Here is a 16,338-nt window from a genome sequence, read left to right as displayed (position 1 = left end):
AAAAAATACTGATTATGATGGTTTTCTTACGATGGTCAAAAAATTAAAAACTCATGCCATATATATACATGCATATCTACTGGTTTATATGGGTATATGGCGGTACACTGGGTCTTGGTCTTGATATACAAGACCAAGACCTTGAGATACAAGCTGTTGTTGTAATAAAGTTAATTTGTTTTCGCAGATTTGTTCGCTACAACGTACGGGTACGTTAACGATATGGTCGATTGTACAAGAAAAAATTAACAATACTAATGATATCGGAAAAACGTTTTGGTCTAAATTAAAATTAGAAAGAAATCAAACGATTAACTTAACGGATTATGTAAACGCGCCTGTAAATGATGAATTTACGAGTTTTAATTTAAATGCCGCCAAAAAAAGATTAACTGTCAAAAGGCAAGAGAGAAATTTAAGTAAAATTTCCCACGCAAAATCCGCCATTAATAAATTTGACGTTGACAGACCGAACAGTGCTACCAGTGTGAAAAGTAAACATTTATTAGGAAACAATTTGTCTTATTTCTGGGAGAATGGTCTGGTGTTTTATCATTTGAAAGTAATGGAATTGAAAAACGTTGATAGTTATTTAGTTGCGAAGAATGGCGGCGAAGTCCTTTGCTGTCGGAGGACGTTGGGAACTGTTAAAGTTAAAACGCTGTGTGTTGCCCGTAAGTATTGCTTATTATTTTATTAATAAAATGATTTATTAACATTGTTTATGTGTTATTATATTAGAATTGCTAGGCTTAGGCCTCTTCTTCTTTTGAGAACATTTGTAGGTTTGGGTGGAAAACCTCAATTGTTATATATCTTGTGACAGTAGTTACACTAGTTCACTTAGCTCTCGAACTGGATTCTTTTTTATAGAATAGGAATGCGGACGAGCATATGGGCCACCTGATGGTAAGTGGTCACCAACGCCCATAGACATTGGCATTGTAAGAAATGTTAACCATCGCTTACATTACCAATGCGCCACCAACCTTGGGAACTAAGATGTTATGTCCCTTGTGTCTGTAATTACACTGGCTCACTTACCCTTTAAACCGGAACACAACAATACAAACTACTGCTGTTTTGCGGTAGAATATCTGATGAGTGGGTGGTACCTACCCAGACGAGCTTGCAACAAGCTCTACCAATTACATTTATTATCCTAATAGTAATAAATTCCATTCAAAATTCATTTCGCCTATGAAATCCTAATTGCTTGATATTTTTTTAGATGCAGCGTCATCTATAATACACCTGGAGTCGTCGCCACATGGTTTGCCGTATTTTTTAGCTGGAACAGATACGGGGACAGTTAACTTATGCTCTTTGATAGACTTTAGAGTTCTCCTCACTCTGGAGTGCGGGTGAGTTGAGAATAGAACTTGTTCCGAAATAATATAGTTTTTATAAGTAGAACAAGAGTTAGCGAAACTGCTTCATATAATAATATAGAATTGTGTTTTTTAAAACGCTTTCCATTGCATATTGTTATTTGCACTAATTATTATGCAAACGTAGACAACGCCAAAGTGCGTTCTTATCCAATTTCCAGTAGAACTTTACTTTGGTTCATGTAAAATAACAACGTCACGTTTGTATCTAAAAAGCAAAGTCAAGTCAAAGTCAAAAATCTTTTTTCAATATAGAAGCGTTACACTTGCTTATTGATTGTCATAAATCTACCACCGGTTCAGAAATAAACACCTCAGACCTGATAAGAACCGGCGATAGAGACAGCGGAATTTTATTTATTTTTTAATTATCATCCTTTACATTACAAGCAATATACAACAATAGCAGAATAATATAAAAACAATAACCTGGAGGCGATCGTTTCATTCCCAAAACGCTATTTTAGTTATTAGGTCGTTTAAAATGAAGTTGTTTTGGGTATCCTTGAACAGGTCCATTAATGAAATGAAGTTGTTTCAGAAATGGTCCGGCCGTTGTAGATAAATGCTTAGCGGATAGCAAGGGGCGATATTTAAGTAGTGTCAAAAAGACATTCGTCGATAACAGTGTGAATATCAGTGTATGTATCCGAAGCCATTTTGCATGATGTCCTCCGGACCGATTTCGGCCAGTCAGGTCTCAAGAGAGATTAGCCGACTGTGCAGGACATATTTTAGTATACAATTGCACTCGGAAATAGAATGGAAGTATCTACCATATTAACGTACATATGTATATATGTATACGAACATGCTTAAATGAATTATTGATTAAATAGCAGCGGTATACCAATGTTAACTTAAAAAAGACAGTTATTTTGAAAACAAAGACAGATACTTCAATTTACTTATACTTCTAATTATATTTTATTAAATACTTCAATTACATTTTATTTATTTGTGTAGATAATACAATTGTTTTTATTTAAATATATTTTTTTTTATTTTTACAGCTAGCAATAAAATCAATATGCTGGTCACACACGAATCCGTTTTGTATAATAGCAATTTGTAACACGAATGTGCATGTATGGGAGCTCACACACAGCGATATGAGAGCCAAGTGTACTAGTGGAGATGTTGCGCACTGTTGTTCCACCGAGCGAGCTCTGGTGAGTGTAATATTCATAATGAGCAACATTTTTTTAATTAGATACCTGAGCAATTGAGCCAAAACAAAAAATAAACTGAAAACTTAAAATGACAGCCAATACTGTCGTTGTGTCAGCCGCCATTTAGAATTTAATTTCAAAATCTTTTTCCTCAAAAAAATAAGTTCTTAATATCATTTTCTATAACTTTGGTTATAATATGTAGTTTTTCGACCTTCGATCGATATATTATGTAATATTAAAGCAATAAATTTAATTTTGTAACTTTTCTACTTAAAACCTGTATCTTTAGTAAATAATTTATGACGCTTAAATATAATATATAAATCTAATCATCAATAAAATTTACTTTCTGTTATATATGTCCGATTAGAAATCAACTTGATTACTTGTATATGCCCAGTTAATATATAATATTTATTAGATAACACGCCAGAGGGCCAAGTCTGTGCTCGATACCATTGTGATATTAAATATTTAAAGAGTATATATGTATATATAATCGAGACCAGAGGCTTAGTGTGTCAATATATAATATTTATTAGATAATAGAGGACCTACATCAATGTGCCATGACGGCCATTTTTAAACGGAACATAGTTGTGTGCGTAGGATATTTTTTAGATTTACGAGTAACAAACACATGTACACTCCGTGTTAAAGCTCATAATCCGCAAGAACGGCAATCCGACATAATACCAATTTTGTCTCTTCGGTTTGATTCCCAGTAGCAGCCCAAAGCGTGGACACTGGTAGCTCTATAGTCCCTAAAAGAAATTCTAAAGTAAACTCATTCTTGTCTCATTACATTAGTGTGAGGATATAGTGCAAATGTGTGTTTGTCCACACAATCATGTTCAAAAATATGTCCGGGCAGTTGGCGAGTCTTACTCGAGAATGGCGGACGCGGATAAAATTGGCGCGACATTAAACGAAAGTTCTACATATATGTTTGATTCAGGTAAATAGAGGAGATCAAATAAACGTGCGCCATTATTTAATAATGTAATGTTATTCCAGGCTTTACTAACAACAGAGGGCAACGTACAAATCTACAAAATGAGAGACGAAACAAAAAACTTGGAGCTGTTCAAGAAATACGTCTCATTATTGTAGATATTGCTAAATAATTATTGGTAAATATTGATTCTGTAATAAATATGTGGTTTTTAAAAAAATTGTTGTTGTTTTGTTTTATTTTATTACTTGCGAATTGAGTTTTTTTTTATAATATAGGTAGGAGACGAACATATGGGCCACCTGATGGTAAGTGGTTCCCAACGCTCATAGACATTGGCTTTGCAAGAAATGTCAATGCGCCACCAAACTTGGGTACATCATTGGAAAATAATTAGCGATTTAGAGCCAATGGGATTACGAATGATAACCGCGTACCACCGCTGTCAACCAGTCCATGATTGACATGACGTTCGCCCGTCGTGACAAACGCAACTGTATTCAGTGTTATCCGCTTTAATGAACTAAACAGAATAAGTTGCCAACGATAAAAAAATAACAAAATAAATGATAACACTCAAAATTAACTGATTTTCATTATTTAACAATGTCACGCGCCGTTACATAAATATAAATATTGTCGTGACGCATTTTGTTATCAATACTAACATTATAATGCTCAACTGTTTGTTCGTTTGAAAAGAATAATCTCCAGCCTCGGATTTATGGATAGGCACCGGCCAAGGGGCCCTAAAAGCCTGGCCCATCTCCCGTATATAATATAATTTAACTCTAACGACTTCGAAATGGGGGCCTTAAATTTCAAAGTGCCTAACGTCTTATATCTTTAAGTCTACCTGTTAATCTCAGAACTTACCTATCCGGCTTGACAAACAAAACTATTACCTTAGATAGGCCATTCATTGAAAAGCTTAAATACCATATAATACCATATGACATCACACTATGTCGCATGAATGCCTAGTATTCTTGAGTTCCGGTTTGAATGGTGAGTGAGCCAATGTAACAAGCGCAAGGGACATAAGTTTCGCAAGGTTGGCGGCATTGGTCAAATACAACTGGCCCATTTGTTGATCTGCCAACGTATTTTAAATTAAAATAAAGCTTATCTCAGAAACAAGCATTTCGATAATTTCGTGAAATTTTTCATACACGTTATCAGTACAGAAAAGAAAATATACCTTAGTAGGCACACGCGGGCAGAGAAAAGCGTGATTTGATAATAATATCAAAATGATAGCAATATCATTGCTTTGTTCGTATCGGATTGGATAACAAGTATGTCTTGTTTATATTATTTTATTTACAACATAAATATTTATATATTTGCAATCACATATATTATTTACCATTGGTATGTATGTGACAGCGCGAGTAAAAAACAAACATTGCAAAATTATAAATTGTTACGTTACATAATTTATAATATTGTTATTATTAATAATAAATTTATTTATTTTCTCCCACAGACAAAAATGTTAAATTAATTTTTTATATAATAAATACAATTGTATGTGAGAGGCAGGAGCCCAAGCTAGGTAATAATGTTTTGAGATTACGGCCCCATTAAAATATTATTTGTTGTATTGTTTCGTTAATCAATAGAAATTATATTACGGACTATGACCCTACCGTGGTGTGAGGATCACTGGAACAAATTATTGACGGAATTTTGTTTTATATTGATCATGGATCATGGAATCAAAACGTCTTACGAGTATACATTATTTTTTTAATTGACTATTATATTCGAGTGGCTAATTTTCAGAAACGACTTAGAGATCTAAGGCCCCTTACATTTAAGGTACCTTCCGGAACGGTTAGCGTAAACATATTTTATTTTTGGCAGCGTGGGGCTCCTAGACTGGTCCCTATCCCGGTGCCTTGTAGTTCTAGAAATAAATCCTGGGCAGCTTCTGAAGTTATTGCAACTGTAAGTTATTAAGTTTTTTTAAAGTGTAAATTCAATGTCCAAATTTTTGAAATCATTGTGTACTTTATTTGGAAAAAAATATCTTATTTTAGTCGAATTGAGCATTGAAATAAATACAGATATATACGTTTATTATCAATTGTCGTGTAATTAAATTCAAGAAACACTTATCAAGATATTTATAGTCTAATCAATGAGAGTCGTGCAAACACTATGCATGAAAATACTATGTTTTTTAATTCTGATTTTAAACAACAGTCGATTCAAAATAAATATTTTTTTAAATGAGAGCTGAAACTTGGCATTTAGCAATTCTGAATTATGATACCAGTGGCGCCGCTGGCAAAGCGCTAGCTTAACATATGACGTCATCATTGAATGGTCTGTTTGCTGTTTCTTTGAAGATTTTCCAAAAGATTTGATTGTATGTCTGAAAAAGTCGCGCTCCTATCGAATGAGTTCATTAATTAATGATAAGACGGCTTGAATTAATGGAACTATAATATTTGTTTTTTTTTTTTAATATTATATAATTGGTATATGAGCTGGAAAATTGGCCTCCACCGTTCATAGACATTGGTACTGTAAGAAATATGAACCAGTCCTTAAATCGCCAATTTGCCACAATCTTTGAGAACGAGATACTTACCCTTAAAACCGGAACACACCAACTTTATATAAATAAAATATCACCCGCAAAAAATTGAACAATTAATAAAATAAAACGTAAGACAATAATGATTTTTTACGTCCAAATCAAATTAATTATATATTTCTGAGAACTGCAGTGCGATTCTATGAAAACTGAACGTAACATCGTGAAATGTCATAACCGACTTACGGTGATACGCCATTTTGATGCTTGTATTTTTTTTATAGTGTAGGTAGGCGTACGAGCATATGGGCCACCTGATGGTAAGTGGTTGTAAGAAATATTAACCATCGCTTACATCGCCAATGCGCCACCAACCGTGGGAATTAAGATGTTATGTCCCTTGTGTCTGTAATTACACGGGCTCACTCATCCTTCAAACCGGATCACAACAATACCAAAAAATGCTGTTTTGCAGTAGAATATCTGAGGAGCGGGTGGTACCTACCCAGACGAGTTTGCACAAAGCTCTACCACCAGTTAAATGATTAGAATGTTACAATTATGAAAGTCAATGTCGCATATCACGTGTTCTACGGTCTGTTCTTACGCTTAGTCATTTTAAATGATTCTGACCTTCGAACTTTTCAACGTAAAATATAATTTTAATATTGCCGAGTCATTATTACATGATAATTTAAATATATAAAGATACTTATGTTTAATGAATTACTTATAAACTTTGCGTTGCAGTTGTTTAGTTAAACAGTGATTCATCTCTTCCTGATATTATTAATTTGAGATTAAATTTTGTTTAAATAATGTCTTTAACGATTTCGGCCACGGCGACCAATCTCAAGAGAGATTAGCCAACTGCGCAGGACATATTATAGTGCACAAGTGTGTACTCAAACACGGGTGCACTCTCTATCCTCTAATTCTCATAATCCGATGGGATGGCAATCCGACACGACCGGAAAGAATTCAGGCGCAGGACCAACGGCTTCACGTGCTTTCCGAGATAAGGAAACTTCCAACTTCCAGACTCCGGGTTCCTAATGAGAATTTTTCGGCAGAAAAATCCAATAACTTTTTATAGGCCGTCGAGATCTCGAGGCCCTCGGTATATATCCTGGTACTCAAGTGCTAAGCTCAAGCATTCTCTCATGTTTAATATAAAACTGAACCTTCTGAATTGTGAAATTTAAATGAATCGTTAAGGAACGCTTTTCTGCAAAAGAATATTACACAACCAATGACTTTTTATATGTATGTTTTATATGTTTTATTGTGTATTGCCTTTGATGATGAAATTCTTTCGTCGGTTCTTCTCAGGTCTGAGGTGCTTATTTCCAAATTAGTGGTAGATTAATGACAACGCTATGAAGGATTTAGAACTTATTCCATTAAGCTGCTTCAGCTTAGAAATCTGACATGAACCCGCATTGAAACAGCTTGGTGGAATTAACTCAAAGCCTTATCCTCAAAAAAAGCGGCCTCATCCTGGCAGTGCAACATTTATAGTTGTTACTTTACTTTTTTTGTCCACAGATTAAAAATATCTAAATATGAAGTCGTATATACTACCATTGATGTTCTTATCAGTTATATGCACAGCCTCGGCTTACCATATTCTATGTCTTCACCACATACCATCTATGAGTCACCACAATCTGGGAAAGGGAATAGTGAAAGCTTTATTAAAAGCTGGTCATAAGGTAATATTTACAATAAAAAGATTTTCAATGTTGGTAACCTTTTTTATAATAATAAAAAAATATTCAAGTGTATGCTAAATGACCGTCCTTCGTCTAGTTGTGGGTTTAGAATCAGGTCATGCTTAGTATAAAAGTGTATTGCTATCAGACCTGAACCTAGATGTAAAATTTCAACTCCGTATTGCACGAGGAATTGGTACCAATTCAGTTTACAATTTCAATTCAGTTTGACCAAAACAAACAGACAAACAATGCAAGTTAAATGAAAGAAAAAAATCCAATTACTTTTTATAATATTTTTCAGATAACCTGGGTGACTCCATATCCGGATAAAACCTTAGATAACTCCAACATAACTGTGATAGACGTGAGTGACGTCATCGAAGCCACTGGTCGTGAGTATTTAATACCTAATGTTATATATACTCATGATTGTTGCTCTTGTTTAGTGCCTTTGGTCTTACAGGCACTAAACAGGTTGAATACCGAATTCAAAAGCATTACGACTAAGCTCCTTTCGGTCGTTTCGAATTTGTTTGCACACACACTGGTGCACCACTTGTCCCGCACAGCAGTCGGCCCTGGCCCTTGATCCGGGTAGAGTGAATATTTCAGCTTTCACTTCAAATAAATTCCATTTCAATTGTAATAATTACGACATACAAGTCAAGATGGCCTAGTGGTTAGAACGCGTGAATCTTAACCGATGATCGTGGGTTCAAACCCGGGCAACCACCACTGAATTTTTATGTGCTTAATTTGTGTTAATAATTCATCTCGTACTTGACGGCGAAGGAAAACATCGTGAGGAAACCTTCATGTGTCTAATTTCATTGAAATCTTGCCACATGTGTATTCTAACAACCCGCATTGGAGCGCGTGGCTAAGCTCCAAACCTTCTCTTCAAAAAAGGATAAGAGGCCTTAGCTCAGCAGTGGGACATTAATGGGCTGTTACTGAATTACGACATTTATTACATTTAAATAACGCTCATGTACCTCTGGAATGGATGCCTTGATGAACAGGTTTCCACTGCGAGAAAAAAAATATACTTCATGATCAATTTGGTTGTTTTCCAGCGCTAGACGTGAAGCTCAGCCGTATAACAAGCATGTCGACGATCAAAGAGATAACTAGAAACATATCCCAAGCGACCTTACACGTCAAGCAGTTCAGGGAAGCGTTAGTGAAGAACCAGTATGATGCCGTGGTGTCTGAGTGGTTCATGTCAGACGTAGAGGCTGGGTAAGTGGTGATGATGTTCTCCTGACCGATTTCCACGGCGCAGGACATATTATAGTGCACAAGTGTGTGCGCAAACACGGATGCTTTCTATTATCTCACTCTTAAAATCCGATTGGACGGCACACACGACCGGAAAGAGTTCCAAAGGTTTCACGTGTTTTATGAAGCACGGGAGTGTACACTTCCAACGTCGAGACTCCGGGCTGCAACTGAAAATAATCTATTTATCGGCCAGATCTACTAGCTTAGTCACATGATCAACGAGGCAGTAACAGAATATATATTCGAAATCAAAAAAGAGGTGTAACATTTTTAATGTTATACATAATGAAAATATATAAATGTCCGCGCGTTCTGAACTACCGAGTGCTTCACTTGCATACCGATCACTTCCCGTGGTTGGAATATTTGCTTGGAACCCATTGATTGAGTCGGTACTTCTCAATTTTTTTGTTTATGGACAGAAGTTCTACTATCAGATGACCAAGCCTTTCGTCTATTATAATTTAAAACGACATGTTAAAATTTTGTTAAACGATATTATTTTTAACATTAAATTCTCTAACCCCAATTTTAGTTATGCAGCGATACAGCAAGTTCCGTGGATATTAATCAGCACCATAGTGATGCACCCCCATTTGGAGTTCCTGGTGGATACAGTCCGTTCGGTCCCAACGCACCCCATGATAATGTTTGATTTCCCTATTCCCATGGGGTTGAAACATCGGCTGATGAATAGCGCAGTCTATATACTAACGGCTTCAGATACTTGGTAAGTACATAGATTATATTACCTTCAAAAGCATATTTTTGTCTCTGTCGCATCTATAGTGAATCGATAAGAAGAAATAAGACAAATATAGATATTATGTATATGACTACAAAATCTTGTTTAAAAACGTGATTTTCCCATTTTTTTTAAATATAAACTTCAAATGTAATTCTAACAAACTTACACATATAAATAAAACTGAATTAAGTCTGTATTTCAATAAAACTGCCTTAGTTATCAGAACCAAAGCTTTCTATTTTATTTTTCTGTTTGCCCGCGATAATCTCCAAAAAGGGTTAAAATTATTATTTAAACGTCCTGTTTAGTCTTTACTTAATCAAAATAGGGTTGTGTGTGCAGTTATAACAACAAAGTTAGCAAACATGTTACGACCTTGACCAGTCTCGATTCTCGACATGAAAGTTCCGAAAAACGAGACTATTAAATCTGAAAGTCCGGGGAAGTGAAACACGAGGTATAAGACGTCCCGGGACTTAAATATTAGTGGTTACCAATGTTCCTAACATCGTGAATTGTTGGCGACACTATGAGATCTTTATGTCCCGTTTTATCATATACAATTTGTTCACTTAAATAATTAAGATAATCCCATAGAAAATTATAACTTTTTAACTTAAAAATATGTTTTAAGATATCATAAAATCCTTCCCGGATATCATAAAAAGCGGCCCCGTTCATAGAACGCGTGAATCTTATCCAATTATCGTGAGTTCAAACCCGGGCGAGCTCCACTGAATTTTTATGTGCTTAATTAATATTTATAATTCATCTCGTTTTTGACGGTCTAATATCACTGAAATTCAGTATTCCACCAATCCTCACTGGAGCAGCGCGGAGCTTATTCCACTAAGCTCCAAGCATTCTCCTCAAAAAAGGAGAGGAGCTGTACGGTACAGTTACGGTACAGTAATCTTTTTAAGTTTTTGATATTTTTATTATTCCATGTACATATTAAATAGTCATGGATACACATATAATCTAAAATAAGGTATATCTGACCTGATTTCTATCATTCCTGCAGGTGGGACCGTTCATTCAACGAAGCCCTCTACAAATCTTCCTTCGAGCCCTTAGCGAAGGCTCGTAGAGTGACCCTACCCCCCTACTTGCAAGCTTTATTCAATATCTCCATACTATTTGTTAATTCCCATCCCTCATTCTCCGCAGCCCAGAGCTTACCACCCAATGTAATTGAAATTGGTGGCTACCATATTGACGAAGATACTCCCACGTTACCTGAGGTATTTGACAATCTTTTTACTTTTATATATCAGGTGTTAGTAAAGAGTAAGAAGTGACATCCTATGAATATCCCACAGGAAAAGTCCCATCTTCAGGAAGTTTCATGCTTCAGTATTTCACCACGTTGATCCTATGTTGGAAAATACCCATGTGGTATTTTACAGGCTATAACAGTTATGAGTAAGGTGAGATGGCCCAGTTGGTTTAAACCCAGCCAAGCACCACTGAATTTTCATGTGCTTAATTTGTGTTAATAATTCATCTCAGGCTTGACGGTGAATGAAAACATCGTGAGGAAATCTGCATGTGATATAATGATTTTTTCTTCCATGTTAAATTTGTTTTTAACCCCAAAATCACAAATATCAGCTTGACATTAAAACTCTATTAATTTCATATTTGTCAAAGGATCTCCAGAAAATTTTGGACTCATCACCCCAAGGCGCGATCTACTTCAGCATGGGCTCATTGTTGAAATCCTCGTCCTTACCCGATGAAGTGAAGCAAGGTCTCATCAAAATGCTGGGTGAACTCCCGTACACCGTGATCTGGAAGTACGAGGAAGAAATTAAAAATCTTCCAAAGAACATTCATGTCAGGAAGTGGATGCCACAGAATAGCATATTGGGTAAAATTCCATGGCATATCTCCTTATCAGGAAGGCTGTCAGGCCACCTCATACTTAGTCCCATTGCTGGCGATGCATCCTGAGAAAGTTATAAATTCAAAAGTGAGAGACAGATAAGCAATTCGATTGTATGTTAATCTCTCACGTCTTAACTACTAAACCGATTATAATTTTGCATACACGTTGTCAGAAATACTGAAAACGTCATAGAGTAACATCGACCACACGCCCTTACACGTAGGCTCCTCGAGCGGAAACTGGTTGAGAATATGACAGACAATACTAATATCTAAGAGGAGGTACCTATGTGCCCATTTTGTCCGACTACTTTGCTATTCAAAAAATATTACAACACAAATTATCCCCGTTCAATGCTATTAATTTTGTTCACCAGCACATCCAAATACCAGAGTGTTCATATCACACGCTGGGCTCCTCAGTACTCTTGAAGCACTTCATTACGGAGTGCCCATGCTGGCTATCCCGATCAACGGAGACCAGCCACGCAACGCGAATAGTGCGGTCAGCAACGGGAGAGCCATTAAAGTGGAACTAGGACCAGATATGGTGCCCGAAGTCAAGGCTGGTCTGATGGAATTATTCAATAACGCAAGGTGGGTTTTTAATGAAGTTTCTTATCACAGACTACAGTTCAGATACCTGTTAAAATACACCAATTAAGTCTGTCAGTCTGTTTTTCTGTTCGTCCGGGGTGATCTTCAAAACGGCTACAAAATGCATATGCAAATAACTGAATTATTATAAAAAGTATTCCGAGGTACCTTTTAGTATTTATTTCATCGAAATCGGTTCAGTCTAACAATAGTTATAATAACTTAAAGTTCACGTATGTATCTTTTTTGTACTGTGTATAACTGTGTTAGTCCATTTGTGGAAACCGTCTGAAAATCAGACAGACAGAGGCGTGGGATACTGTTTTATAAAATGTATTGATTAGTACAGACCACTATTGTTATTTATGTTATTCATAAACGAATAAAGTCTCATGTTTAAAATGCTCAAGGAATTATACGCTTTTTTGTTTCAGCTACTATAACAGAATGCAATATTTATCGAAGCTGTTTCGCATAAGACCCGTCTCGCCTTCAAAGCTGATATCGCACTACGTGGAGCTCGCGATTGAAACTAAAGGTAGTAGTAGTAACAGCCTGTAAATGTCCCACTGCTGGGCTAAGGCCTCCTCTCCCTTTTGAGAAGAAGGTTTGGAGCTTATTTCACCACGCTGCTCCAATGCGGGTTGGTGGAATACACATGTGGCAGAATTTCGATGAAATTAGACACATTCAGGTTTCCTCACGATGTTTTCCTTCACCGAAAAGCACGAGATGAATTATAAACAGAAATTAAGCACAGGAAAATTCAGAGGTGCTTGCTCGGGTTTGAACCCACGTTCATCGGTTAAGATTCACGCGTTCTTACCCCTGGCCATCTCGACTTCCCTACTAAACTAAAGGTAAATAATAATAATAATAAATAATATCCTGGGACATTATTCACACACGGCCATCTGATTCCAAACTAAGCAGAGCTCGTATCATGGAAACCAGAAGTCAGAAGAAGGAATCCATAGTGAATATAGATTATTCAACATCTCGACCAATGATATCGCGTCGATTCAAAATCAAAGTTGTTTGTTTATCTTTACTCCTATTTTACTTGTAATGGGCTATATTAGTTTATTAATAAACTAGCTGTCCGCCCCGTTCGTACGGATAAAACAAGGATTTTATCCCGTGAATTATTTAATCAATATGGTATAAAAATTCGCCAATCGATCTATTTTGAATAGAAGGTATGGAGCTTATTACACATGTGGCAGAATTTCCGTAAAATCAGGCACATGCAGGTTTCCTCGCGATGTTTTCCTTCACCGTAAAACACGATATGAATTATAATTACAAATTAAGCACATAAAAACTCAGTAGTGCTTGCCCGGGTCTGAACTGTTCTGCGTATTCTTTCATGCGTTTATTTATTATTGTTTCCTTATATTCTTTTCACGGCTTCTTTGCGTGAGTTTGGCTCATCGTACATCCGTACCACCTTATGAAATTTGACATATTCCTTATGTGAATGATTTTTTTCCAGGTGCACACCACATCCGCTCTCCAGCGCTACAATATGAGTGGTACCAGCTCTTGATGCTGGACCAGTTGCTCGTCTTATTCATTGTTTTATACTTCTTATATTCGATAGTAAAAATAGTGTTTAAACTCTTAAAATATTTTATAAACATGTTTAAGCAAAATGTTAAAGAAAAAACGAAGTAGAATTTATATAAATAAATGAATATTTTATAATACATAAGTATTTAAATACCTAGACCCGGATCTGCCCGTTTTAATGTTTAAAGGTCATCCGTTTTGAATTAAGTGATATTTATAATAATTTAAGTTTTGTAGTCTAAATATATAAAGGGAAAAGATTCGATTGTTTGTATGTTCATATGTAACGTGTAAGCTTCAGTAGGGTAGCTTCGGGTAGGCTTTGTGCCCGCTCGTCTGAGTAGGTACCACCATCAGATATTCTACCGCAAAACAGCAGTACTTGGTATTGTTCTGTTCCGGATTGAAGGATGAGTGAGCCAGTGTAATTACAAGCACAAGGGACATAACATCTTAGTTCCCAAAGATGGTGGCGTATTGGCGATGTAAGCGATGGTTAACATTTGCAATGCCAATGTCTATGGGCGTTGGTTACCACTTACAATCAGGTGGCCCATATGCTCTTCCGCCTATCTATACTAAAAAATCTATAAAAAAAAAAACTCAAAAACGATTTAACCGGTTTGAAAAATTCTTATAAGCTGTATTTTATATCAAAAATAATTAGAAATCCCCACGAAAATTGCAATAATGCAAAACCGATGTATCATAAGTTTTCGTCTAAAGTCATACAATGCCATTGTATGACTTTAGACGAAATGTGCATTGCGAAAAATAATAGATAATAAATAAAATAATGTAGTACACGTTGTGACCTTAAGAAGGTGGAGGGCACCGACTGGATGCGGAAGGCGGATGACCGGGAGCTTTAGCGCACCTTGGGAGAGGCCTATGTCCAGCAGTGGACGATGATTGACAGTTGATTTATTGATGATTGAGTACACGTTCATAGTACTCCTCAGTACCCACAAAAAAGGCCGCCAGACTAAATGTCTAACTATTGCAGTAAAGTTACAAATACTGCATTTTGTACAATCATTTGCAATCACAACACAGAGAGAATCGAAAGATGACAATTGTTTCATGATGATGATGCTACTTTGGGGGGGGGGATACCAGGTTATGTGGGATTCGTACCCACTAAAACCACTGCAATGGCCGTCCTCGGATCGGAGATGCTGTGGGATCGTGTTGATATAACGCATCTGCGGCGCCTCCTGTGCTCCGCTCGTGGCTCGGCGAAGATCTCCACATTCTTAGTATTAACTTTTATCCACATACCTCATACCCTACGAGTTATTCCTTACACCGTTGGTTGCTGGATGAAATCGCTATGTAGACCTGTTGCCAAAGTTGTTTGCTTATCTAGGTTTGTAACTTTTTTTTAAATATTTATGATGATAAATTCATATAACGTAAAGTACATTCCATACGCACTATTCATTCAAAACTGGTGGAAGCTTCGAAAGTTCTCGTAAGAACCTTCTCGAATAAAATAAATTTTGATTATTAAATACTTATTTAAACATAATAAACACTATTAAATAATTTTCTGTACTTTTGTTTTTGTTAACTTAATGATTCTTCACTTAATACTAAGAATTGATTTTTTTATGTATGCCTAATAGGTATAATATATTTTAAAATGTTAAAGCGATACTAAAAAAGCGATTTAGCGCTTAAGCCATTAAAATGTCCCATTTACAAAGAGTTACTTACCCCGTTTACATAATTAATGAGTTTAAAAATTATGGCAAATTTAAACTTGGATTTGTAAGAACAATACGTGCGTAGTTATGATTTAAAGGAATACCTTTGCATAAATATATTTAAAAAAAAAACAAAATGTACCTACGTGTTATACAAATAATACCTTTGCATAAATTAAAAAAAAAAGAAAAGTGGTAATTTACAATAATTAAAATGTACAATGAATCTCTATTCTCTAAACATAGTTTATCTATTCATATCTTGCAAATTAATGAAGCAAATAATAACAAAGCGAGACAGATATATACATCACTTGTATGAGAGAGCGAGAACGTAATTGTATGTTGACACAATGTCGGTACGACACGATGCCTCCAGAAATGTAATCACGCACATCACTTGAACAACCTCATAGATAGATAATATGTATAATAACGTGTGTGGAGAAAAAACAAATCAAACTGTATTATAATCCATTATATTAAAGTTCAATTTGTAAAATTTATCAAATTACAAATTATGAAAATGAAAACATAACAAAGTAAATAGCATTCTAGTTTAATCAAGATAGAGTTAAAAATATAATGCGTTTACCGCACAAATCACCAATACAATATTACACATTGACAATTTATATATAGAAATTATACAATCTAATACAACACTTACGCTTTAAAACTTAAGAGTCATATTGGCGTGCAAAGATTAAAAATTACGTTGTTGACTTGTTTGTTTGACAGAACTTGTTGT

At 35.6% G+C, this 16,338-nt stretch overlaps 1 protein-coding gene across 8 annotated transcripts; it reads left to right on the top strand.

Moving 5' to 3' along the window:
* The first annotated feature begins 2,468 nt into the window (after window positions 1-2,468).
* Window positions 2,469-13,983, top strand: LOC126779518 (UDP-glucosyltransferase 2-like). Of its 8 annotated transcripts, none has more exons than XM_050503569.1 (11): window positions 3,428-3,524; window positions 3,584-3,699; window positions 7,618-7,784; window positions 8,089-8,179; window positions 8,864-9,029; window positions 9,607-9,801; window positions 10,844-11,063; window positions 11,473-11,692; window positions 12,087-12,306; window positions 12,741-12,844; window positions 13,802-13,983. In XM_050503569.1, exons 3-11 carry the CDS (start codon window positions 7,635-7,637, stop codon window positions 13,981-13,983), a joined length of 1,548 nt encoding a protein of 515 aa, XP_050359526.1. In that variant the 5' UTR covers window positions 3,428-3,524; window positions 3,584-3,699; window positions 7,618-7,634. The 8 variants fall into 8 exon arrangements, with proteins under 8 accessions (XP_050359528.1, XP_050359526.1, XP_050359524.1 ...); XM_050503567.1 differs by lacking the exons at window positions 3,428-3,524; window positions 3,584-3,699 and adding exons at window positions 4,667-4,819; window positions 5,391-5,474; XM_050503568.1 differs by lacking the exons at window positions 3,428-3,524; window positions 3,584-3,699 and adding exons at window positions 5,061-5,079; window positions 5,391-5,474.
* Window positions 13,984-16,338: the final 2,355 nt, after the last annotated feature.

The sequence above is a fragment of the Nymphalis io genome, chromosome 29 (genome assembly GCF_905147045.1).
Source record: "Nymphalis io chromosome 29, ilAglIoxx1.1, whole genome shotgun sequence".
NCBI classification, from domain to species: Eukaryota; Metazoa; Arthropoda; class Insecta; order Lepidoptera; family Nymphalidae; genus Nymphalis; species Nymphalis io.
This window is presented reverse-complemented; position numbering and strand designations above follow the sequence as displayed.